The sequence below is a fragment of the Bubalus kerabau genome, chromosome 13 (genome assembly GCF_029407905.1).
Source record: "Bubalus kerabau isolate K-KA32 ecotype Philippines breed swamp buffalo chromosome 13, PCC_UOA_SB_1v2, whole genome shotgun sequence".
Taxonomy (NCBI): Eukaryota; Metazoa; Chordata; class Mammalia; order Artiodactyla; family Bovidae; genus Bubalus; species Bubalus kerabau.
Window position 1 is genome coordinate 65,450,468 of NC_073636.1, and position 23,229 is coordinate 65,473,696.

The window sequence follows — 23,229 nt, forward strand, 5'->3', positions numbered from 1 at the left end:
CCCGCCCGTTCCGGGGCTGCAGGAGTCTTACCGGCGAGAGCTGCGCGGCACCCGAACCCAGACCCGAGTTACCCCCCGCGCGAGTGCCTCCGCCCCGCGGCCGGCAGCCCCAGCCCGAACGGCTTCCCGGAGCCCAAAGCAGCCACCTCCTTCTTCTCCGCTTCACAAGATGGCCGCCGGCCCGCTCCGCAGCTCGGCGTTCCAGAAGGGGCGGGGTGGAGTGACTGATGTCACGGGGCGGAGCGGCGCAAGCGGGCTGAGCATCTCGGGAAGCTCCCGGAAGTTGCCTGTGTTTCTTGTGAGAAGAAGTTTGCGACGTTTGCGCACTAGCTTCGCCTTTAGGGCAGCGACGCTGCTTGATGGGATCCGCTCAAGTATTTGGCGCTTGGGTTCAAGCAGTTTCTTCTTTTCGAGCCTCTGCGAAAGGAGGAAAATACTGCCTACCTCGCAGAATTGTTTTGAGATTAAAAGGACCACAAAATGGTGGTGAAATTTAAAATTTTCAGCCCGGGGAGCCTTACCAGTCCTCGTTAACCTCTCCACGACTGCACTTTGGTATGGTTTTATTATAGAAAAAATTATTCTTGTGCTGCTTAGCTCCTAAGCCTCGCAGACTCCACTCGCTCGTATATATCCTATCTTGATTAATGTTACCATAATTGAACTAATCTTCCAAGGCAGAAAAAGAGGCAATTGATTAACAAAATCAGAGACTAAATTCCCCAAAACTCCCAAGTTTGGGGAAGATTTGTGTTGCAGACTAGCCTGGTGCTAGCTGAGTGTGACTTAAACAAAACAGATCACGCTTTTAAACAAATGTATGATGCTGGGAAAGACTGAGGGCAGGAGGAGAAGGGGACGACAGAGGATGAGATGGTTGGATGGCATCGCCGACACAATGGACGTGAGTTTGGGTGGACTCCGGAAGTCGGTGAAGGACGGGGAGGCCTGGCATGCTGCGGTTCATGGGGTCGCAAAGAGTCGGACACGACTGAGCGACTGATACTTCATTATATATACTTTTTGCAGGTAAAATGCAGTGCGTTAAGAACAAAATCTACTAAGTACAACATGGTACCCAGGATTGAATCCTGGAGTAGAAAAAGGACATTAGTGGGGAAACTGGGAAACTGAAATCTGAAGTTTAGTTAATACTGATGTATAGATGTCAGTCTCTTAGTTTTGACATCATAGTTTTAAGTAAGATGTTAAAAATTAGAGGAAATTGGGTGATAGACATGCAACTCTATACTGTCTTTGCAACATTTCTCTAAATCTAAGATTATTCAAAAAACTATTAATTCCATCTCCTCCTCATTTGTCTGCATTTACCATACTTTAGCCTAGTGGCCTTCAAACTTTGAGTATCACTCACATAAGAAATATATTTGCAACCTGTAAACTCATTAAAATATGTGATAAAAATAAGATACTTAACATATGTGCTATACTGTTGGTGGGAGTGTAAATTGGTGCAGCCATTACGGAAAACAGTATGGAACGTCCTCACAAAACTAAAACTAGAGTTGCCATATGATCCAGTATCCCAGTATTGGGCATATACCCAAGTAAAATTATAATTCAGAAAGATATTTGTACCCATATGTTGATTTTTTTTTTGGGGGGGGGCCATGCCTGCAGGGGTTTGATCCCTGGTCAGAAACTAAGATTCCCCTCAGGAACATCCTCAACTCCCGGAAAATCTTTTGCTTCTCCTTGAGAGGGCCGATGGAGAAACAGACACTGTTTCAGTTCATTTCTCCTTTCCTATGTCTGACTTGTCACAAGTCGAAACTAAATTCAGATCTTTTAGTCAGGAACCCACCAATTTTATTTGAGAATCCAGAGGACTCAGAGTGGCTTTCAGTCTGAACTGGCAGGACATAGATGTCATCTTGACCACCTGTTGTACACTAGAGGAAGATACAGAGAACAGAATTGCAGGTGCCAAGGGGGAGGCAAGTAGGGAAGAAAAAGATCAGGTGTTTGGGCTTAGCAGATACAAGCTAGTATATATACAGGATGGATAAACAACAAGGTCCTACTGTATTTCATAGGGAATGATACTCAATGTCCTGTGATAAACCATAATGGAAAATATGAAAATACATATAACTGAGTAACTTTGCTCTTCAGCAAAAATTAATGTAACATTTTAAATCAACTATACTTCAATAAAATTTTTAAATATTTACATGTGATGTACTCTAATAAAATTTCTTTCTCCCCCCTTTTAATGCTGGTAACCTCCCACTTATGGTTTCAAACCCACAAATCGCAAAACTCTAGTCTGGCTGTTTTGACCTCTGTTTCTCAAACACCATGCTTTTTCATGCCTCAGGCCCTTTGCTCTTACTGTTCCTTCTTATTCCTCACCAATCCCCAGTTCTTTTGATGGCTAGAAATCATATTTGTGCTTAATTAACACCTCCTCAAAAAAGCTTTCCTAGTATACCCAGCATGGTAGGTTCTTTCCCTGTTACTTTCTCTACCACTCAATTTCTGCCACAGCACTCATTACAGTCTATAATAATAGCCTTATTTAATTCTTATTTTCTTTCTGTCTGCTAGAATGAAAGTTCACTGAGAGTACTTTTTGGTATTGTTAACCAGTGTATCCCAAATACCCAGAATAATGTCAGGCACCTGAGAGGCACCCAAATAATTGCTGACTAAAGAAATAAGCAAGCAGACTCATCTGTTGACATCAAGAAGTAGTCTGCCCTACGATTCCCAAGCTTGGAATTCTCCTTGCTGCTGCTGCTCAGTCGCTTCAATCATGTTCGACTCTGTGCAACCCCAGAGATGGCAGCCCACAAGGCTCCCCTGTCCCTGGGATTCTCCAGGCAAGAACACTGGAGTGGATTGCCATTTCCTTCTCCAGGAATTCTCCTTGAGCCTCTCATAGAATAAATACAGGAAGATGATTTTATTCCTCTAATCTGCAAATTAACAATTTTTTTTTAAAAGAAACATAAATTACTACAAGACTAGGTAGACTCAGTCATACAGATATTTCTAGCTCCATTAGGTCAAAAGAAAAGAAGGACAAGAACACAGAGGAGACAAGCCTTCTAAGAAACTTGCAGTTCAGTCTATAGACGATATGAAGAGGTAGCCTTTGGAGCCACGAAAAAGGTAAAGTCATAGATGATTATGCTTCTATTGGAAGAAGTGAGTCTCTCTCAGCAGCGGTAAGCAACAACTCAAATGTCCACCCAGGGCATCAGGGTCCCTAAACAAAAGCGTTTTTGCAGTTCCTCTGGCTCTCTCCACCAAGGATACAGATGTGTCCAGCAGCAACTCATAGCATATGTCCCTCCTGGTTCAGGATGAGAACATCCACTCACTATAAGACCAGAGAAGGATTCCTGGAAAGAAATGGGGAATGTTCCCCACCAAAGGAGCTGAGGCCAGAGAAAGACAGTTTTCTCATGTTTCTGTCTTAGAGGCAGGCCAATGCTGAAGTCAGGTGGGCTACACCAGTTCTGGTCTGAACATGGAGCAGCCACTGCGGATAACGAAATGCCTGGCTGTGCATGAATTGATGAGGCAGGAGGAGCCAGCACAAACTTAGAGGCCCACTCTTCTAGTGTTGGGTCCACTTGATGCTCTTGAGGTCAATGCCATCCTGCACCATCTCCCAGAGAGGGCTGCCAAAGAGAAGAGGTATTTGGATGAGTGAAGGCTTAGGAAGCAGATAGCACTGAGCCCTGACTTGCCTCCATCTGTTCTTGTCTCTCCTCTACTTCCTACCCTGATAACCCCAAAACAAGAGGTTATCAAGTCTTTCTCAGCTGTCTGAGAAAGTCCTTGTCAGCTCTAGCCTCTCCCCAGCTGCCAACATTAATAACTAGGTACCCCAGGCTCAGCTCCAATGAGGCCACTCCAAGAGTGTCAAGTGTGGTTATATTCATGAAGCTCTCAAGCCACTTGTGAGAGGCTATGGACACAGTTTCCCTGGGAGAACCAAGACCCTTGGAGCAAGTGTAAACAGCAAGTTTCAGCCTCTCTACTAACCCCCAACACAAATGGACTTTTTGGCACCTGCTTCTTGGTTTTGCTCTACTTCTCAGAAACAGAACCTGGCCCTAAATCACCTGGGTATGTATCACCATTATCCAATTCCCACAAGATTCATCTCCCCAGAGGTGACTCTACTTCCAACATCCCCAGCTCCAATTCAAAAGGATCTTCTGAGTCTTGGACTTGGGCATCCCATTTCATACAAGAACAGCTGCTGAGAGATCTCTGCTAAACTCTGATCCCCTTCAGCTTGAATGCCTTAGATAATGTTCCCAGACCAAATATTACTTCAATGTGTTACAACCATAGCATTTTGATTTGGAGTTCTCCAGTTAACTTTATGCTACCCAATTTCATTCTGTTCTTGGTTTATCTCTCTCCATTACACTATGCATTCCAAGCACACTTTTTTTTTTTTTTCCCACTTTATTTTTGGCTGTACCACATGGTATGCTGGGATCTTAATTTCCCGACCAGGTATCAGATCTGTGTGCCCTGCAGTGGAAGCACAGTCTTAACCACTGGACCGTCAGGGAAGTCCCCCAGCACCTTTCTATTTGACATTTTCCAAGACTCTGAAGTTAGCCTTCTCTTTAGGGAAGGTGACTTAATATCACAGGCTCTCAAAATAAAACTCTGGCTGAGGGCTAATGGGACGAGGTTGAAATTGTTTGCAAGGCATCAGAAGGAATAGGGTGAAGATGCTGAAAACACACAGTTATGAGGAATGTCTCACTTGGCAGCATAGTCAGTAGAAATGCCCCCTGAGTGTGCCAAGTGAGAGTATAAGAGAGCCAAGCCAAGGAGGAATCCTGAGCCTAACAAAGCTAAGCAAGCTATAGATATTTAAGCAATACAACCAGACTCTGTGAAGGAAAATTCACAGCCTAGAAAGGCCTGGGGAGCTCCCAAAGGAAAGCAGTATGTACCTGAACTACCTCACTCTTGCCAACTAGACCAAGAAAATCTTGAAAGTCAAACTGAACCAGAACAGAGTTCTGAAGAATTCCAGAGGCCTTTATGTTCCCATGAACATAGAGCCTATGATTATTAGGAGAACCCCTAGTAGCAGCTGGTTGGTAAAGGATCTCTTGACCTTTGTAAGCATCTTTACAAAGAAAACTGAGTAAAAGTTCTTAACCTTTTGAGTATCTGATGAAAACTATGGACTTTCTTCCAAAGAAAATGCACAACTGTAAAACAGCATACAATTTCAGGGTTATCCTGAAGTTCAGCCATAGAACCCAAATTAAGAATCCCTATCTTATAGAGTTTTCCTAAACTTAGTCTACAAGTCATGAATTCTGCATTGATATGGCTGCAAGACAACGATTAATATTATCAATAAAATGACGGGGAATTCCCTGGAGGTCCAGTGGTTAGGACTCTGTGCTTCCACTGCAGGGAGCACAGTTGGATTCTGGTCAGGGAACTAAGATCCTGCAAGGCTCAAGGCCAAATAAATAAATTAATAAAATAAAATAATGAAAACAATCTGAATTTATGTGGTTCTTTAGTTTTTAAAGACACCTTTTCATTTTCTGACAAGCAGCCAAGAAAATCCACTTTCCTGCCTTAGGACTTCCTCTAAATCCTGAATGCCAAGGATTTTCAAACTTTGGTTTCTGGCAGGGTGAATATATAGCTTGAGGACAAGAAAGCTACCACTGCAGTTTCCTCCGAAGAGTCTCTGGAACAAGAGTGCATACCTCATTTCTCGAAGACGCTTCACATGGTGAATGCACTTCTCCACTGTGTAGTCCACTTCCTCCTCTGTAGTAAAACGGCCAATGCCAAACCTGAAAAAGACGCAGAGAGGAACTCTGCATCAGACCTGTGGCACCAGGGTAAATTCATTCAGCAAATACCCAATGAGGCTCTACTCCACAAAAGACATGGAGAGACACAGTCCTTCCCCTGGAGGACAGTTTCTCCAAACATGGTCTGTGGGTCACCTGAGAATCATCCAAGAAGAAGTTTCCTACTCCAAACCTAGCAAATCAGAATCTCTTCAGTGCAGCACTCAGACCTCTTCATCATTCATAAACTTCCCAGGTGACAGTCAGTGAAGTCTGAGAACCACTGCTTGAGAAACTCGTGAAGAATGAAGAAGGGATAAGAAAAACTAGATTGGGTACTTCCCTAGATTGGTCCAGCAGCTAAGACTTTCCACTCCCAGTGCAGGGGGCTTGAGCTCTATCCCTGGTCAGGGAACTAGATCCCACATGCCATAATTAAGATCCTGCATTCCACAACTGAGACCCTGAGCAGCCAAATAAAAAATAGGTACTTTTTTGTTTAAAAAAAAAACAAAACTAGACTGAGGAAGACTCTAACAGGAGATGAATAATACAAAAGTGCACACCTTTCATAAATGCTGCAGCTCAGTTGACTAACCTGATAGAAGAATGAGCTAAATCCTCATCAGTGCCAATTGCTCGAAGGACGTAAGAGGGCTCCAGGGATGCAGAGGTGCAGGCACTGAGGAGAAAGACACAAAGCCTTGCTCAGTTCAGCATCCAATCTGCTGCTGGCCACAAACCCCTAGTCTTGCTCCTACCCCCAGAGCCCTGAAGTCATATCACGACAAAAGAGACATTCTCATCTGACAGAGCTAAAGAGACAGATGCTGCTTGCACCTTCTAGTATGTGGATCGAGCTCCTCTGGCCCCTGTGGAGGATATCTTCCATGAGCAAGGACACAGCCAAAGCATGACAGAGTGTGATACCACAAGAGCTGAGTGTAACAAGAAGTGGCAGAGAACCATGGGATCACTTCCCTACAACCAAATGCATCATCTGTAGCAGCCTAGACAGCAGCTAAACACTTGGTGTCTTCTGGAACATCCTTGAATTCTAGAGGGCTATAACAGAACTACTAGAATAACATTAGAACAGATACAGGCATCTCCTGGGACCACAAAAGGCACAAAGCTCTACCACAGGAAGCCCTCCGAAGGTGGCAAACTTTAGCCTGTGCCCAACTGGCTAAAAATAGGTGCTTACAAAATGACTTTTATTCTCAACCAAAAGCTCCTGTGCGTGTCATCTCCACAATGGGAAGCTTATTAACCCGACACTTAAAGCCAGACTAACTGATCCTGCCACAGACCCTGCCTATACAGTCCAACTCACCTCCCTGAGGATAAGGCAACATCCTTAAGTGCCATCAACAGACTCTCCCCTTCCACATACGCAAAGGAGAGGTTGATACAGCCTGAAAGAGAGAATTACTGTGAGAGGAGGCTCAGAGTCTAGGGCTCCTCCAGGCGAGGACAGAATGGGCACGACCATACCTGGGTAATGGTGCTCAGGGTCCCCATTCATCACCACATCTGGAAGGCTCTTCATTATCTTCTGTATCAGTCGCTCAGCTAACTTTGAGATTCGCTTGTGGTCATACTGAGGAGCAGGCAAGGGAGGACTAAGCATAGTGACCATTAACAGCTCAGAGACATAAAGGATGAGGAACCCTACCCTGTGCCCAGAAGTGACTGTGCATTTAACCACCTATGGTCTTGTGTTACTCATGGAGACCATTGTATCCACAGCACTGAGCACAGAGGTGCTCAAATACTGGACACGTGGTTCCAGTAAAGGACCTGGAATTTGGAGCCCAAAAGACCTCCCTCAGGGCTTCCCAGCTGGCCCAGCAGCAAAGAATCTGCCTACAATGCAGGAGATGCGGGTTTGATCCTGGGTCAGGAAGATCCCCTAGAGAAGGAAATGGCAAGCCACTCCAGTATGCCTGCCCAGGAAATCCCATGGACAGAGGAACTTGATGGGCTACAGTTCAAGGGATCACAAAGAGTCGGACACGACCGAGTGACTAAACAGCAACGACGACACCTCCCTCAGAACAGGATGCCAGCAGCACTCGGAGAAAGACAGTTTTCTTAAACCACCTCTTCTGGCAAAGATCTGACCCAGTCATGCCAAGAAGCTGCTAAACAGGAGACCCAGCACAGGGGAAGAATTTGTGGGAGGGAACTGCTTTCCCCATACCTCCATCTCTTGCTGTGCCACCTCACACGCAGCCCCCAGCCCCACCACCAAGGGTGTGGGTACTGTCCCAGACCGCATACCCCGCTCCTGCCCCCCTCCACTCTGCAGGGCCTCCACACGCACACGGGGCCGCCGGCGAATGTAGATGGCACCGACCCCTGGGAAACAAAGTTTGTTATAAAAAAAGAGAAAAAGGAAAAGGCAGATGAAACAAAATATCACTTTCCAAAGGGGTCAAAAAATTCTTTCAACTTTTCTGTTAGCTCCAAAATTTTCAAAATAAAAAATGTTGGGGCGGGGGGACACTAATGCAGGATGTACCAAACTGCATTTATTAAGACATATTCCATTTCCCCATGAAAATAAAATCATATTCAGGTATCTGACACTATCTGAGTCTCTGCAGTTCCCAAGTTCAGAGAGTAAGGGCTCAGACACTACATCTGGAGAGTGAGGGCACCATGTCATCTAAATCTATTTAGATTCTGAGTCCAAAAAGCAAGAGTTTGGATAGTGAGGGATACCTGCATACATTTTAGTGCTGAACAGAGCTTCTGCTCAATATGAGTTAATTAGTTTTATTAAAACAGATTTATCTACAATAAAAGCCAGTAAGCCAATTTTAGTTAAAGATAGAATGACTGTTGAGCTTTTAAAAACAATTAACTTAAAAACACACTCTTTACAACCTCTGGAAGCACAACCTCTGGGATCTAATGTCTGATGATCTGAGGTGGAACTGATGTACTAATAACAGAAACAAAGTCCACATTAAATGTAATGCACTTGGATCCTGAAACCATCCTGCCCCCATCCCTGGTCCATGGAAAAATTGTCTTCCATGAAACTGGTCCCTGCTGCCAAAAAGGCTGGGGCCTGCTGCTTTAGAAGAAGCCATCTTATGTACTTTCAGGAATTATCACACCTTTTCCCACAGGGTGTCCATCCGGATGACACACCCTGCAGACACAGAAAGCGTACTGGCATAAGCAACCACCACAGGCCCTCACCCAGGAAAGAGAGGAAGAGTTGTTCATTTTGGATGGCTTCCTCCGTAAAACAGAGGACAACAGTCTCTTCCCAAAGGCTGGCATGCAAAGGCAGAATTACGGCTGGAAAATATTCCTATGCCAATAGGACCATAGGACACAGACAAGTACCTTGAGAGATTAACAGGAGCAAAGACTAATAAAGCTAGGAACAAACACCAAAACACATAAAAGCCCATACAATCTTCCCCTAAGGCTAAAGCAAAACACGAGGGAATGAAGGACTCAAAGAATATTGATCTGAGACTTCCCTAGAAGTCCAGTGGTTAGGACTCCAGGCTTCCACTTCAGGGTCCATGGGTTCAATCCCTGGTCAGGGAACTATAATCCCACATGCCACACAGTCAAAAAAAAAAAAAAAGAATATTGATCTGCAAATCACAGTTGACTAGACAAGATAACTGGACTTATCAAGCTAATCTGATATGACAAAACCTTTGTTCCTCAACCAAATTAACATCTACATGAAAGGATTTTCTAAAGAGACCAGTGAAGGATGGACTGCTTATAGTAACTGCTAGAATCTGCAAATAGGCAACTGTTCCTGGCTATTATTAAATGACACCTGCATTCTGCAGAGCACTCTTCCTCTGAGAGCAGTGACAGTCCCAAATGAATCTCAGGAACACCTGTCAAAGGGTTGGGTGGTGCAGAGAGGAGGAAACCTAGGAGGGGCTAGTACCTTTGGGACCATAGATTTTGTGACCACTGATGCTCATGAGATCAATTTTCATGTCATTGACGTCAAGTGGGATTTTTCCAACAGCCTGGGCTGCATCGGTATGGAAATACACCTTTCTGGAACTGCAAATCTGCCCTGAGAAAACAACAGAGGGGAAGAACCAGAGCACAATGTTAGGAAGTAACCTGGCAGTGGTCCTATAATATACTATGAGTTCTGAGGCAAAATTACATCTGGTATTGGCCCTAGCCACCTAGTAAATCACTTCTCTCTTTCTCTCTCTCTCTTTCTCTGTCTCTCTCTCCTTCTCAGCTCTCGTGTCCTTGACTAGAATAAATAAGGGCAAGTGCACACATCCATTCTCTATGCCCGCATCTCTACTCCTAGCGTGGAAATAGGTTCCTCTGTACCATTTTCCTAGATTCCACATAATGTGCATTAATTGAGAGATTACGATTGACACATATACACTACCACCTGTAAAATAGATAGCTAGCGGGAACCAATGTAAAGTACAAGAAGCTTAGCTTGGTGCTCTCTGATGACCTAGATGGGTGGGATGGTTCGGGGGAGGGGCGTCAGAGGGAGGTCCAAGAAAGAGGGGATCATATGTAAACATACAACTGATTCACTTCATTGTACAGCAGAAACTAACACAACATTGTAAAGCAATTGCAGTCCAACTTACAAAAATAATAAAATAAAAGTTATGGTGGTCAAAAAAAAAGCACAAAGCATCAAATCAAAATACATCCGATATTCTGATTCATAAGACTCTTCCTACCTCATTAACACTGGCCTTTCAATATATCAGATTAATTTTTAGATTCTTATTGATTTAAAAGAAGCAAAAATTAATAGATCTATTTACTAATGTACCTAAGAAGTTACAGGGTACATGTCTCTGGCTCCAAATGAGCACAGTGAACAGATGTTCTAAAACGAAAAAGTTAAAAGAGGAAGAGAAAAAAAGGCGGAGGTTCTTTGTTTTGCTTTCTGCACCAGCTGCGGTAAAATGAAAAGGACAGCACTGCAGCGCACGTGTGCTCAGTCGTGCCCAACTCTTCTATGGCCACAGGGACTGCAGCCCCCAGACATCTCTGTCCATGGGATTCTCCCAGCAAGAATACTGCAATGAGTTGCCATTTCTTCCTCCAGGGGATCTTCTCAACCCAGGGGTCGAACCCAAGGCTCTTGCATCTCTTGCACTGGCAGGCAGATTCTTTACCACTGCACCATCTGGGAAGCTCAAGTGGTATTAGACCTGGGTTCAAATACTAGCTCTGCCATTTACAATATGTCCTTGAACAAGGAACTGAAGCCCTCTTTCCCTGGGTTTCCTTACTACATTCTATATAGTCTTTCAGCTCCTAGTCCAGTCCTGCTCCTTAGATGGATCCCAGTGGTGGGCAAGCATCAGGGTCCACCCATGATACTTACCTATTTCCTTAATGGGCTGCTTCACTCCAATTTCATTGTTCACAGTCATGACTGAGACCAGGCTGGTATCTGGCTGGATGGCAGCCTCTAGTTCCTAAGAATATCAGGAGTAAAGAGACCATATAGTATGAACAGAGTCCTCTCTAACTCAGAATGTAAGCAAGCTTAGTTGTGAACAGGGGCCTTTCACTACACACCTACAAGAGTGAGTAAAATTAAAATAGCAATGACACAAAATGCTGGCTAGGATGCCAAGAAACCCAATCACTCATGCACTATTGACGGGAATATAAAATGGTACAACCACACTGGAAAACAGTTTGTCAGCTTTGGTTTCTTATAAAACTGAACATGAAATTACCATATGACCCAGTAACTGCACTCTTGGGCATTAACTCAGGGAAATGCAAGCTTAAATTCACGTAAGAAACCTATAAATGATCATGATTACTTTATTCTTAATAGCCAAAATCTAAAAACAAGCCAGAGGTCCTTCAATAAGGAAATGGTTAAAGAAACTGTGGTACTTCCATTCTGTGGAATACTACTTGGCAACAAAAAGGAACGGACTACAGAGACAGGCAACAACTTAAATGATTCGCCTAAGACTTATGCTAAGTGAAAACAGCCAATCCCAAAAGGTTACACACTATATTACTAACATTTCATTTACATAACATTACTGAAATGACAAAATTAAAGAAATGGTGATCAAATTAGTGGTTTTAAAAGAATACCATGGGACTTCCCTGGTAGTCCAGTGGTTAAGAATCCACCTGGCAATGCAGGGGACACTGCTTCAATCCCTGGTCCAGGAGGATCACACATGCCATGGAGCAACTAACCCATGCACTACGACTACTGAGTCTGTTCTCTGGAGTCCTCGAGCCACAAATATTGAGCCCACATGTCTCAACTACTGAAGCCCGCACACCACAGTCTGTGCTCTGCAGCAGGGAAGCCACTGCAATGAGATGACTTCACAATGCAACTAGAGTAGCCCCCGCTCACCACTAGAGAAAGCCTCCAGGCAGCAATGAAGACCCAGCATAGCCAAAACTAAAAACATATTTAGAAAAAAAAAAAATAAGGCATCACTGTGGTGATAGTTACATAAACCTACACATGTGATGAAACTAGAATGCATAGAACTAAACACACACACACAAGTGAGTACAAGTAAAACCGGGGAAATCAGAACAAGACCAGTAGATTGTATCAACTAATATTATACTATACTTTTGCTAGATGTTATCATTAAGGGAAATGAATAAAGGATACATGAGATCTGTCTATATTACTTCTGACAACTACATGAGAATCTATAATTTAAAAATTAAAAACTTCATTAAAAAAAAAGAGGGGGAGCCTTTCCTACATAAGGTTGTCAGAGTAAGTGGCAAAGAACAAAATAAGTAGTAAAAAACAAGGTTACTATTAACACTGACATAGGGACCACATCTGACGGAAACATTTATCCTAAAGAAACTAGTAATCAACCTCCCAGCATCTATGATGCTTTCCCTGACACTGGGCTAATGGAAGTTCTCAATGTTTCATTTCTCTCAGCTTCTTCTTTACTTCCTTTATAGTATATATCCCAATTCATAATTATTTATACATCTGTTTACATGTTACCTGTCCTTTCACTAGAATATAAGCTCCTTGAAGGCACAGACTAGGCTTGTCTTTTTCGTCCCTTTATCCCCAGTGCCTGGCACTATGACACAATAAATAGTAGAGAGTGAAAGAAAGACATTATGTTAAGTATTACGAGAAATGAAAATACAGAAAATACGCACTCCCCAAGTTCAGGAAGCTAAGCCTAGTGGAAAAATAGGCACAGGCACACAACAGAGCAAAGAAGTAAAAAGCCATTAAATAAAATAAAGGGAATGGCTCGATCCCTGATCAGGGAACTGAGAACCTACATGCCTCAAGGTGCAGCAAAAAAAAACAAAACCCCAAAAAACCTGTTGGAATAAAAATAATAAGGGACTTTCCAGGCAGTCCAGTGGTTAAAGAATTCCAATGCAGGGGGTGTGGGTTTGATCCCTGGTTAAGGAACTAAGATGCTACATGCTACAGGGTGCAGCCCAAAATTTTAAAATAATAAAATAAAAATAGGCAAAAACTGTATAAAATAAGTTATAAGGATATATTGTACAACACAGGGAATATAGCCAATATTTTGTAATAACTATAAATGGAATATACCTTTTGAAAATTGTGAATCAGATTTTCCTGACACAGTAGATATGAATCTGCCCGCCAGTGCAGGGGATAAGGGTTCAATTCCTGGTCCGGGAAGATCCCACGTGCTGTAGGGCAACTAAGCTGTGCACAACAACTTCTAAGCCCACATTCTAGAGCCTTTGAGCCACAGCTACTGAGCCCATGTGCTGCAACTACTGAGTCCATGCACCTACAGCCCATCGTCCACAACAAAAGAAGCCACCACAATGAGGAGCCTGTGCACCACAACTATGGGGAACCCACACAAGGCAACAAAGACCCAGCGCAACCAGAAATTAATAAATCAATAAATAAAATTTAAAAAAGTATATATGGGTCCCAAAGGGAAATATTCTTCACAAAACTACACCTACCCTTTAGAAGGATGAGAAACATCAGTGAAGGGTGAAGGAGGCCAAAGCTTTCCCATGGCGAGTGTTAGTCTCTGGCATCCTGCATACATGGTCAGTGGCTCTCACACAGACCAGGAAGCACCAACTAAACTGAGAAACAAATCCTCCAGACAAAAGGAAGACTGTGCCCACTCAAGGAGAATATACTCTGGGTCCCACTGAGAGACCTATTTCTCTAAAGCCCTCCCTCACCATTAGATCTAGTCTTTCAAGCTCCAGCTGAGGCTAAAGAGACAGTTTCATAGATTGAAGCCAGGCTCCCCCTATCATGCCCTCTTACCTTCAGGTCAATGATTCCACTCTTCTTCACCGGGAGGTAGGTGACATTAAAGCCCTCAGCTTCCAGTGAACGGCAGGAGTCCAAGACACATTTGTGTTCTGTCTGTGTGGTGATCAAGTGCTTTTTCCGGGACCTGTAGAACCTGGCCACTCCCTAGAAGTTGGTGGTGGTGGAAAAATGAAGAATATACTCAGAGAGACAGCAGTGACTTGAGTAAGTGGATAAGGGTGGTATGGTCCAACATCAATTCTCTGACAACTGTGTGTCTTACAATTCAACTTAATTCTGACACTAACTATCCCAATTAGTGAAAATCCCACAGGTTAAGTGCCTCAGTCTCACAGGACTGCCTCCACTTCAGATGCCAGCTGTGAGGCCTAGCTGTCACAAGCTCCCCATCCATATTTCCCCAGATGGCTACAAATAAAAGACTTCCCACAGCCCCCTTGTTGTTGTTGTTTAATCACTAAGTCAAGTCTGACTCTTTGTGACACAATGGACTGCAAAACTCCAGGCTTTCCTGTCCTTCGCTATCTCAGGGAGTTTGTTCAAACTCATGTCCATTGAGCTGGTGATGCATAGCCCCCTAGATTCAGTAATCCCCTATGATTCACAGAATTCACTGAAAACACTACACTTACTATCATAGCTTTATCACAGAAGATAAAGCCCATGAATGGCCAAACGGAAGAGCTGCACAGGATGAGGTCTGAGGCAGGGAAGGGCGCAGAGCATCAAGCATGCCACCCACCAGCACATCCATGTGTTAGCTAACCTGGAAGCTCCTCTGACTCTTGTTTCCCAGTTTTGTTTTGTTTTTTAATATTTATTTTTATTTATTTATTTGGCTGTACTGGGGTCTTAGTTGTGGCATGTGGGACCTAGTTCCCTGACCAGGGATCGAACTTGGGCCCCCTGCATTGGGAGCATGGAGTCCCAGCCACTGGACCACGGAATTCCCCCTCATTTTCCAGTTTTTACAGGGGTTTCATATAACACAGGCGTGACTGATTAAATCACTGGCCATATGACTAGACTCAATCTCCAACCCCTTTTCTTCCCCAGATCAAAGTTACAACCCTCTAATCACATTTTCTTCATCCTTCTGGAGTGACCAGCCTAAATCTTAAAACTATCTAAGGGCCCACCAAGAGTCACTTCATCACCAGAAACACATTATGGTCCAAGGGGGCTTATTATGAATAACAAAGACATTCCTAGTATTCAGAAAACTACAAGGGTTTTTGAAGCCCTGTGCTAGGAACAGAGAACAAAGACCAAATACATTTTTTATTATATCATAGATGGAAAATGGAAAACATCCCTATCCTTGTATCCCAGGAAAAGTGTTTCTCATTTATTTCTTTTTTTTTTAATTGGAGGATAACTGTTTTACAATGTTGTATTAGTAACAGTTTCTGCTGTACCATAAATGAATCAGCAGAGAATTGGTGGCTCAGTGATAAAGAATCCATCTTGCCAATGTAAGAGAAGTGGGTTTGATCCATGGATCAAGAAGATCCCCTGTAGAAGGAAATGGCAACCCACTCCAGTATCTTGCCTAAAAAAATCCCATGGACACAGGAATCTGGCAGACTACAGTCCATGGGGTTGCAAAGAGTCAGACCAATTTAGAGACTAAACAACAACATTCATATATTCCCTCTCTCTAGAGCCTCCCTCCCACTCCACCCCCATCCCACCCCTCTAGGTCATCACAGAGCACGGGGCTGAGCTCCTGTGCTATCATAGCAGCTTCCAACTAGCTATCTATTTTATACATGGTACGGTATATATGTTTTCTTTCTGTGTAAACAACAAAACATATAAATATGGTGATACTGATACCCAAAGCTGGCAGCGTAGAAGTGAAACTCATACACTCATTCCTTGCTGACGGCAGTACTTACACTACAAACTCTTCAGAGAATTATTTATAAAGATGTCTTAAAAGCTGTATTAACAAAATTCTGCAAAGCAACTATCCTTCAATTAAAAAATAAATAAATTTTTTAAAAAAGCTGTATTAGCACTCTTTACTGTGACTCCTCTTTTGGGAATTTAGGGAAATATTTCAAAGCATAGATGATGCTATAGAGACAAAATATGCTTTCATTGTATTCACAATCCTTAAAAAAAATGGAGAGATTAAACACATCCAACAATAGAGGAATAAAGAGTAAACTGCAATAATACAACTCCATGAAAAATAATGTAGGAAAAAATATAATGGAAAAATATAACATATGTTATTATTGGCTATGGAAAAATAAATGTGGATGCTACAGTATGTGAAACTATTAAAAGCAAACGCATATGTGTGTACAATTTGTTTTCTGGAACAATACTAGACAGACTTGAGGTCTCTTCGGTAGGGAGGAGGAAATGGAAGATCTACACTCGAGTTTAAACCTTTCCATATAATGAGAGCCTACTGTATAGCTCAGGGGACTCTACTCAGTACTCTGTGGTGATCTAAATGGGAAGGAAATCTAAAAAAGAGGGGATATATGTGTATTTATAGCTGATTCACTTCACTGTACAGTATAAACACAACACTGTAAAGCAACTATACTCTGGTAAAAATTAATAAATAAATCTTTCCATAAGGTTAAAAAAATTTCACTGCATATACATGAATTCCTTAAAAAACTTAAATAAAAGGTGCAACCCCACCCCTCCCAGGGTACTATGTTAAAAGCAGAATATGAAACTAATTAGGCCAAAATTATGACTACATAAAAATGTTCTTGGGGACAAGGAACATAAAAATGAAAACATTTAAAAGTTCCCTCCCCCTCCTCCTATCTCAGTTACCCAGAATGTTGAATCCTCTACCAGCAGACAGATATTTACCCATCCAGGAGTCTAAGGGGAAAACGGTCACAACCACTCTTAGCAATCCTTGACCTTGAGGTCTGAGAATCTGTGGAAACTTTCAAAGCAAATATTTTCAAAGTTTTGAAAACGCTCCCCATTCCAGAAACCATCCTCATCTTTGAAGAGACCACACGCATGGCTCTGAGGTCTCTGCAGTCCCAAGGAAGGACACTCCTGTTAACAGGATCCAGTGAGTGCTGATGACTCTGGAACCTGGCCCAGGCCTAGGCCTCCTACAGAGTCCAAGGTCAGAAAAAACAGTACTGGCGAGGAAACCAGAAGGGAAAGAGACACATGTACCCCAATGTTCATCGCAGCACTGTTTATAATAGCCAGGACATGGAAGCAACCTAGATGTCCATCAGTAGATGAATGGATAAGAAAGCTGTGGTACATATACACAATGGAGTATTATTCAGCCATTAAAAAGAATACATTTGAATCAGTTCTAATGAGGTGGATGAAACTGGAGCCTATTATACAGAGTGAAGTAAGCCAGAAAGAAAAACACCAATACAGTATACTAACGCATATATATGGAATTTAGAAAGATGGTAACAATAACCCTGTGTACGAGATAGCAAAAGAGACACTGATGTATAGAACAGTCTTATGGACTCTGTGGGAGAGGGAGAGGGTGGGAAGATTTGGGAGAATGGCATTGAAACATGTAAAATATCATGTATGAAATGAGTTGCCAGTCCAGGTTCAATGCACGATACTGGATGCTTGGGGCTGGTGTACTGGGACGACCCAGAGGGATGGAATGGGGAGGGAGGAGGGAGGAGGGTTCAGGATGGGGAACACATGTATACCTGTGGCGGATTCATTTTGATATTTGGCAAAACTAATACAGTTATGTAAAGTTTAAAAATAAAATAAAATTAAAAAAAAAAAAAAAAAATACTGGCAACACAGGTGAGAGACCATGATGAGAGGGGATAGAGCCAGCGCTGAACCTACAGCAGCCCAGAATTTATCAGAGCCTTGGTATTTACACAAGTGACCCTGGTAACCAGGCCCCAGTCAGGCATGACTATGTTCTATGAAACACTGACATGATTACTGAGAGTGGAATTTTACTTTCATTAGCATCAAAGATGTCCCAAGGACAGAGTGACTAATCTCAGAACAGGTGATTAAGTAAATGTCTTCAGACAGCACCTAGGCAACCAGGACTTAAAAACAGGGACATCTCAAGAAACAGGAAGAACTTGTTGCAAACAGATCTCACTGGAGAGAAAAGGAAGGCTGAGAAAAAGGCAGCCCTGAAATCATAGATATAAGGGTAAACTTGGTAATAAGAAGCAGAGAAATCTATTCAATTACAAGTGTATTCTGGACTTCATTGTGAGTAGATCTAAAGGATGGGTAAAAGGATTGAGTCACCATTTATCCTCTGAAGTAGCTGTCATCCAAAACACCACGTGGTTGATGACCCAAGAGCCACCTCCTTTCCTATCCAACTACATGACCGAATTCAGTTCACCAGGAGCAAACTTTAGATAGAGTCAACTACACAGGGCTGAAGGAAGCAACAAATTAGAAAAAGGGTGGTGTGTCTGGGTCTTTTTTCATGATATGATGAAAGTGGGTGACTGGGAAAGACACATGAGCCTAAATGATGGCAGGAAACCATCTCCCAGGTCAGGAAAGCCCAGATATGCCTTCTGGTTCTCTTACCTTAATTGCTATGTTGTTGGATTCAGTAGCACCGCTAGTGAAAATGATCTCACGAGGATCAGCCCCAATCAGAGATGCTACTTGCTGCAAGTCAAGACGAGAAGCAGAAATAAGGAGCATCAGTTTCCTCAGCAGGAACGGGGCTGTGGTGACAACTAAGACAGCAGTCTGGAGCATGAAGAGCTCCACCGCAATCTGTCAACTGCTCAAGAAGCAGTTCTGTACCCACTAGGATCAGACAAAGGGATATATTCAACTACATCCCAAATCCAATTAATAACAACTTTGGTGTTTTTGAAAAAGCACTTATGAGTTCTTAGTATGCACAGGCATCATGTCTACAAACATATCACTAGTATTGTCTGATTTAATCCACCCCAAAACCTTAAGGAGTAGGAGCTACTACAATCTCCATTTTCTTTTGGACGTGCCACACAGTTTGCTGGATCTTAGTTCCCTGAACAGAGATCAAATCCTGACCCCCAGGAGCGAAAGCCCAGAATTCTATCCACTGGACTCCCCTCAACCTCCATTTTCAATGTGAGGAAACTGAAGCTTCGAGAAGTCAGATAACGAAATAATAAAGGTCAGTTAGCCAGGAAATGTGGAAACTAATCGAATGCCTTCAGAAGGACTCCAAAGGCCTGTTCTTTGAATCTCTTGCTGAGAGAGCCCCAAACCATTTCCACCTTCACCCACAGATACTAAAAAAAAAAAAAAAAAATGCCACCCACAGGTCACTGAAACCTCTGACATCAGAACTTCCTAGAGTCCTCTGTACTAACCTGGCGAGCACATTCCATGGCAGCCTCACTCTCCCAGCCATAAGCATGTGTCCGGGAGTGTGGGTTTCCATAGTAGTTGACTAGGTAAGGGAGCATGGCATCAAGCACCCGAGGGTCCTGGACAAAACAGAACAGACCAGTCTCCTTGAGCCCATAGTTAACTCGGGCCCCACTCCATCCCCTGACCTACCCAATCTGCCTCAACACACCCCCAATCCTTCAGACCCTGCCTAGATTAGGCCTCAAACATTCTCCCATCCCCCCAGGTTCTAACCAAATATTATCTTAATACACTCTCCTCCCAATCCGTCTTAAATCAGATTATTCTACCATCTCCTCAAATAATCTACAAACACTGCTTTTTCCTGACAGTTGTGTCTGTAGGTGTTTTCACTGCCAAGCAATGTGATATCTAGGAGAGGATGTTGATGAAAACGTGCATTAATATTCCAGTGCTCATCATACGCCAGGCACTATTCTAAGGGCTACTTTATATCTTTTAACCTATTTAATTCTTGCCCAAATGCATATAGTAAGCAGTGGTCCGGTAATTCCAGACCCTATGCTTTTAACTACTAGGAGAGTGCCGGCAATGAAGTGACTTGACCAAGATCAATAGCTAGTAAGCAGTAAAGACACTTCTAGTGGACTACAATGTAAGCCTCCAGTCTCCTGGCTCATTGCTCTCCCAGCACACACTTCTCAATGGCTCTCACTTCTACAGGGATTCAGCCATTTCTGTGCATTGCCACTTCTACAGTATAACTCTACTAAACAGCTCAGGGAAAGCTGCCCCTCCATCCTTACCAGAGGAGTTGTAGCTTGCACATCCATGTACAGAGGTCGCAGCACTGACTCCGCCTCCAGAGCAGTGGCTGCATCAGAGGCAACAGCAGACTGGGGAGTAAGGTCTATACCTGACAAAAAAATGGAACGGAGGGGCCAGGTGAGAGAGGATACAACTCTGCACACAGGGCATCCCAAACAACAGAATGGAAAGGCTGGACGGAGGCGACATAAGTTTAAGCGATGCTGAGCGAATCTCAACGCAAAAGGAAACAGAACATCGATAAAGTTGAGCAAACTGTAAAAAAAGAGGTAAGGGAGAGAGACAGGGTTCTTAGGGTAGGGTGCTGAGACAACATTCAAATTGCGTCGTTGGAGTGAGGAAATCTCCGAAAGGGCAAAGCCCCTGAGAAGGAACGTGGAGACGGTAGGTAAGATCTCCTTCAAAGGTTACTGGCTGGACCACTAGCATCTCTACAATTGGGTCAGGAGAGGTCCGATGGTCGAATTTTAGGGCTCTGAGGGCCTGCGGTGCAGGATGTGAAGTGCGGGTCGGGGGATGCGGCGAAGTCAACGGTTCAGAGAGCCGGTATGAGAAAACCTGAGGGATGCAGTCAAGAGGAAGGGTCAGAGGGTCGGGGTAGCGGAAGAGGAAGGCGCCTGAATATGCAGGTAAGTCGCCTAGCCCAGGAGAAAGTTCCGCGCTCCAGGAAGGTGGCGGCGAGCGGGCCCCCGAGCGTACCGCGCAGGCGCAGCCCCCAAATGGGCGGCTTGGCCCTCGGCCCCGGAGCCGCGGGCGCTGCCGTGGCCACCCGCCTCCAAGCGGTTCGCAGCAGCATGGTCCCGGTGGCAGAGCCCCCCGCCCGAAGCCGCTACAGTCCTCAGCTACAGATTCCCGGAAGTACTATTCCGCGCCCCGGAAGCGCTTCCTCGGATCTCGAGTGCGCTCCAGCTCGCGTTCCGTGTAAGACGTAGATCTGAGCGACCAAAGCCACGAACGAGGTGAGGTGGGGGCACCGTGGCGCGGGGACTCGAACGCACAGTGGGTGATGGAGTCAGGCTACACCCTTCTTTTCTTTCTCGGATTTCCCAGAACCCCTGGGCCGGTTCCCTATCGCACCTCCTCTGGCCCCTGCTGGAGTCTCGGGCTGGCGGCTAGGCCCACACTTCCCCTAACCTTCGAACCCCGCAGATGCCGGTGGCCGTGGGTCCCTATGGACAGTCCCAGCCAAGCTGTTTCGACCGCGTGAAGATGGGCTTCGTGATGGGTTGCGCCGTGGGCATGGCGGCGGGGGCGCTCTTCGGCACCTTTTCCTGTCTCAGGTGAGGGGCGCGGGCGGTGATCTCTGGGGACTACCTGATTTTTCCAGCCCACAGCTCTCGGCCTACAGCCCGAATAGAGCTTACTACTTTCCAATTCTGTCTCTGCCCTGTAACGAACGAGACTATTTTCCTAAGCACCTTCAGTCTAGTCTGGGAGGACAGTACGAGCTCTGATTCAAACTGCTTTCTGACCCTTATTCTGTAACCTTAGGCAAGTAGGAGCCCGGGTTTCACGTAGAAATGAGGTCAGTAAACCTCTACATCATGTAGAATTCTAAGCTCAAATCAGACCACACTTAACAGAGAACCTGGCACATATTAAGTGCTCAATAAATGGCTGTTCTGTTTTACTCCTGTTAGGCGCATGGCGAAACAAACTTGATTAATTTCACTGCACTGGGAACAGGATGTAGAAATTAAGCAGATAAACTCTACACTCTAGTTTTCACATATAAAAGATGCTATTGTTCCTGGTAAATTATCGTTTACCGAGCGTCTACTGTCAGTGAATGCCCTGTTATCACAACACTGCTGTGAATGTTAAGAGCCTCATTATACACTTGACACAGCCTGTAAATTGCACGTAGTTCTTGACCCCAGGTCTGAGCCCCCAATCATGGTTTTAAACACCATCTAAAAACGTTGTATTGGATCATGTATACCCTGGAGGCAAAACCAGCACCCAAAAATGATTTCCCTGTTTCTGTACTTTATACTGCTTCTGTTGCCTCCCACAAACCCGTCAGTTGCCTAGAGATCCTAATGGATCCTTTTCCTTAGCATTACTCACTCCATGTGGCAAGAGGTAATAATGTCCTGCCAGACTTCAGCAGTGCCTGATTATACATTGGAAAGGGTTAGTTAATTCTCCTCCCTGTATTGTTTTCAAGTGGCCCCATCTTGGTTTCCTCCTCCCTCAGGATCGGAATGCGGGGTCGGGAGCTGATGGGCGGCATCGGAAAAACCATGATGCAGAGTGGCGGCACCTTTGGCACATTCATGGCCATCGGGATGGGCATCCGATGCTAATCAGGGCAGTGGTTGCCCACAACATCCACCCCCTCCCATCAGTTCCATCCCATGTGTACTATAATAAAGCAAGTCTTTGAGTATTTGGAGTTTCTGTTTAGAAGCATTTTTTCCTCTCACAGCCTGTTACCCAGCTTGCTTAAAGATCTTCGTAAGTGGGCTGAGGTTTGGTTTCTTGTTTCACAAGAGCTTTCTCTGTTAATCCAAACTTGGAATTATTTATCATGCATTAAGACTGTTCATAGATTCTTGGAAATCCTTATTATTCAGTCCTTTAAGGTTGATGCTTAGTTTCTCACCTTTAAAATGTTGTCTACATTTCCTCAAGGTCACACTGCAAGATTAACCAGCCTTATTTCCAGTGCTATTACATTGTATACCTAAATATTGTCTTCAGATATGACTTGATCAGGAAAAGAACAAATTCAAACCACTTTTGTAGCCTCGCAAGTTCAGATGGCACTAGCGGTCAAGAATCCACCTGCTGATGCAAGAGGCATGAGACAGGTTCAGTCTCTGGGTTGGGAAGACTCCCTGGAGCAGGGCCTGGCAACCCACTACCCTACTCTTGCCTGGAGAATCCCATGGGCAGAGGCCTGAGTTTGCAGCTGGC

The 23,229-nt window shown here is 44.1% G+C and overlaps 3 protein-coding genes across 19 annotated transcripts in view; 1 reads left to right on the plus strand and 2 right to left on the minus strand.

Annotated features, from left to right (window-relative positions):
- Positions 1–927, minus strand: part of LOC129625889 (copine-1) — a 38,488-nt gene extending 37,561 nt beyond the window's left edge. For 4 of the 16 annotated variants that reach the window (XM_055544886.1, XM_055544887.1, XM_055544889.1 and 1 more), the window contains exon 1: positions 32–927. The gene's annotated coding sequence lies outside the window, so the exon portion shown is untranslated. The remainder of the gene's footprint in view (positions 1–31) is intronic. The other 12 variants (XM_055544868.1, XM_055544880.1, XM_055544869.1 and 9 more) reach the window with 8 other exon arrangements.
- Positions 928–2,914: 1,987 nt separating this feature from the next.
- Positions 2,915–21,177, minus strand: NFS1 (NFS1 cysteine desulfurase). Of its 2 annotated transcripts, XM_055544909.1 has the most exons (13): positions 21,007–21,177; positions 20,286–20,395; positions 19,479–19,595; positions 18,694–18,777; positions 14,131–14,283; positions 11,203–11,296; positions 9,763–9,897; positions 8,032–8,189; positions 7,323–7,428; positions 7,162–7,243; positions 6,424–6,507; positions 5,736–5,825; positions 2,915–3,653 (listed from the first exon to the last, which is right to left on the minus strand). In XM_055544909.1, the coding sequence occupies exons 1-13, from the start codon at positions 21,101–21,103 to the stop codon at positions 3,590–3,592; spliced, it is 1,374 nt and encodes a 457-aa protein (XP_055400884.1). In that variant the 5' UTR covers positions 21,104–21,177; the 3' UTR covers positions 2,915–3,589. The 2 variants fall into 2 exon arrangements, with proteins under 2 accessions (XP_055400884.1, XP_055400885.1); XM_055544910.1 differs by lacking the exon at positions 2,915–3,653 and having other exon boundaries at positions 5,748–5,825; positions 6,392–6,507.
- Positions 21,079–22,705, plus strand: ROMO1 (reactive oxygen species modulator 1). The gene is made up of 3 exons (XM_055544911.1): positions 21,079–21,266; positions 21,457–21,587; positions 22,508–22,705. Exons 2-3 carry the CDS (start codon positions 21,457–21,459, stop codon positions 22,614–22,616), a joined length of 240 nt encoding a protein of 79 aa, XP_055400886.1. The 5' UTR covers positions 21,079–21,266; the 3' UTR covers positions 22,617–22,705.
- The last annotated feature ends 524 nt before the right edge of the window (positions 22,706–23,229 follow it).

What these genes read in the sequence shown, in the direction of transcription:
- ROMO1 (XM_055544911.1), top strand. Translation starts at nt 21,457, where the DNA reads ATGCCGGTGGCCGTGGGTCCCTATGGACAGTCCCAGCCAAGCTGTTTC. An exon ending in GGCACCTTTTCCTGTCTCAG is followed by an intron (nt 21,588 to 22,507) that starts GTGAGGGGCGCG and finishes CTCCTCCCTCAG; the next exon opens with GATCGGAATGCGGGGTCGGG.
- NFS1 (XM_055544909.1), bottom strand. Translation starts at nt 21,103, where the DNA reads ATGCTGCTGCGAACCGCTTGGAGGCGGGTGGCCACGGCAGCGCCCGCG. An exon ending in CCATGGAATGTGCTCGCCAG is followed by an intron (nt 18,778 to 19,478) that starts GTTAGTACAGAG and finishes CTTGACTTGCAG; the next exon opens with CAAGTAGCATCTCTGATTGG. An exon ending in GTTGCCTTATCCTCAGGGAG is followed by an intron (nt 6,508 to 7,161) that starts GTGAGTTGGACT and finishes CTTTCTCCTCAG; the next exon opens with TGCCTGCACCTCTGCATCCC.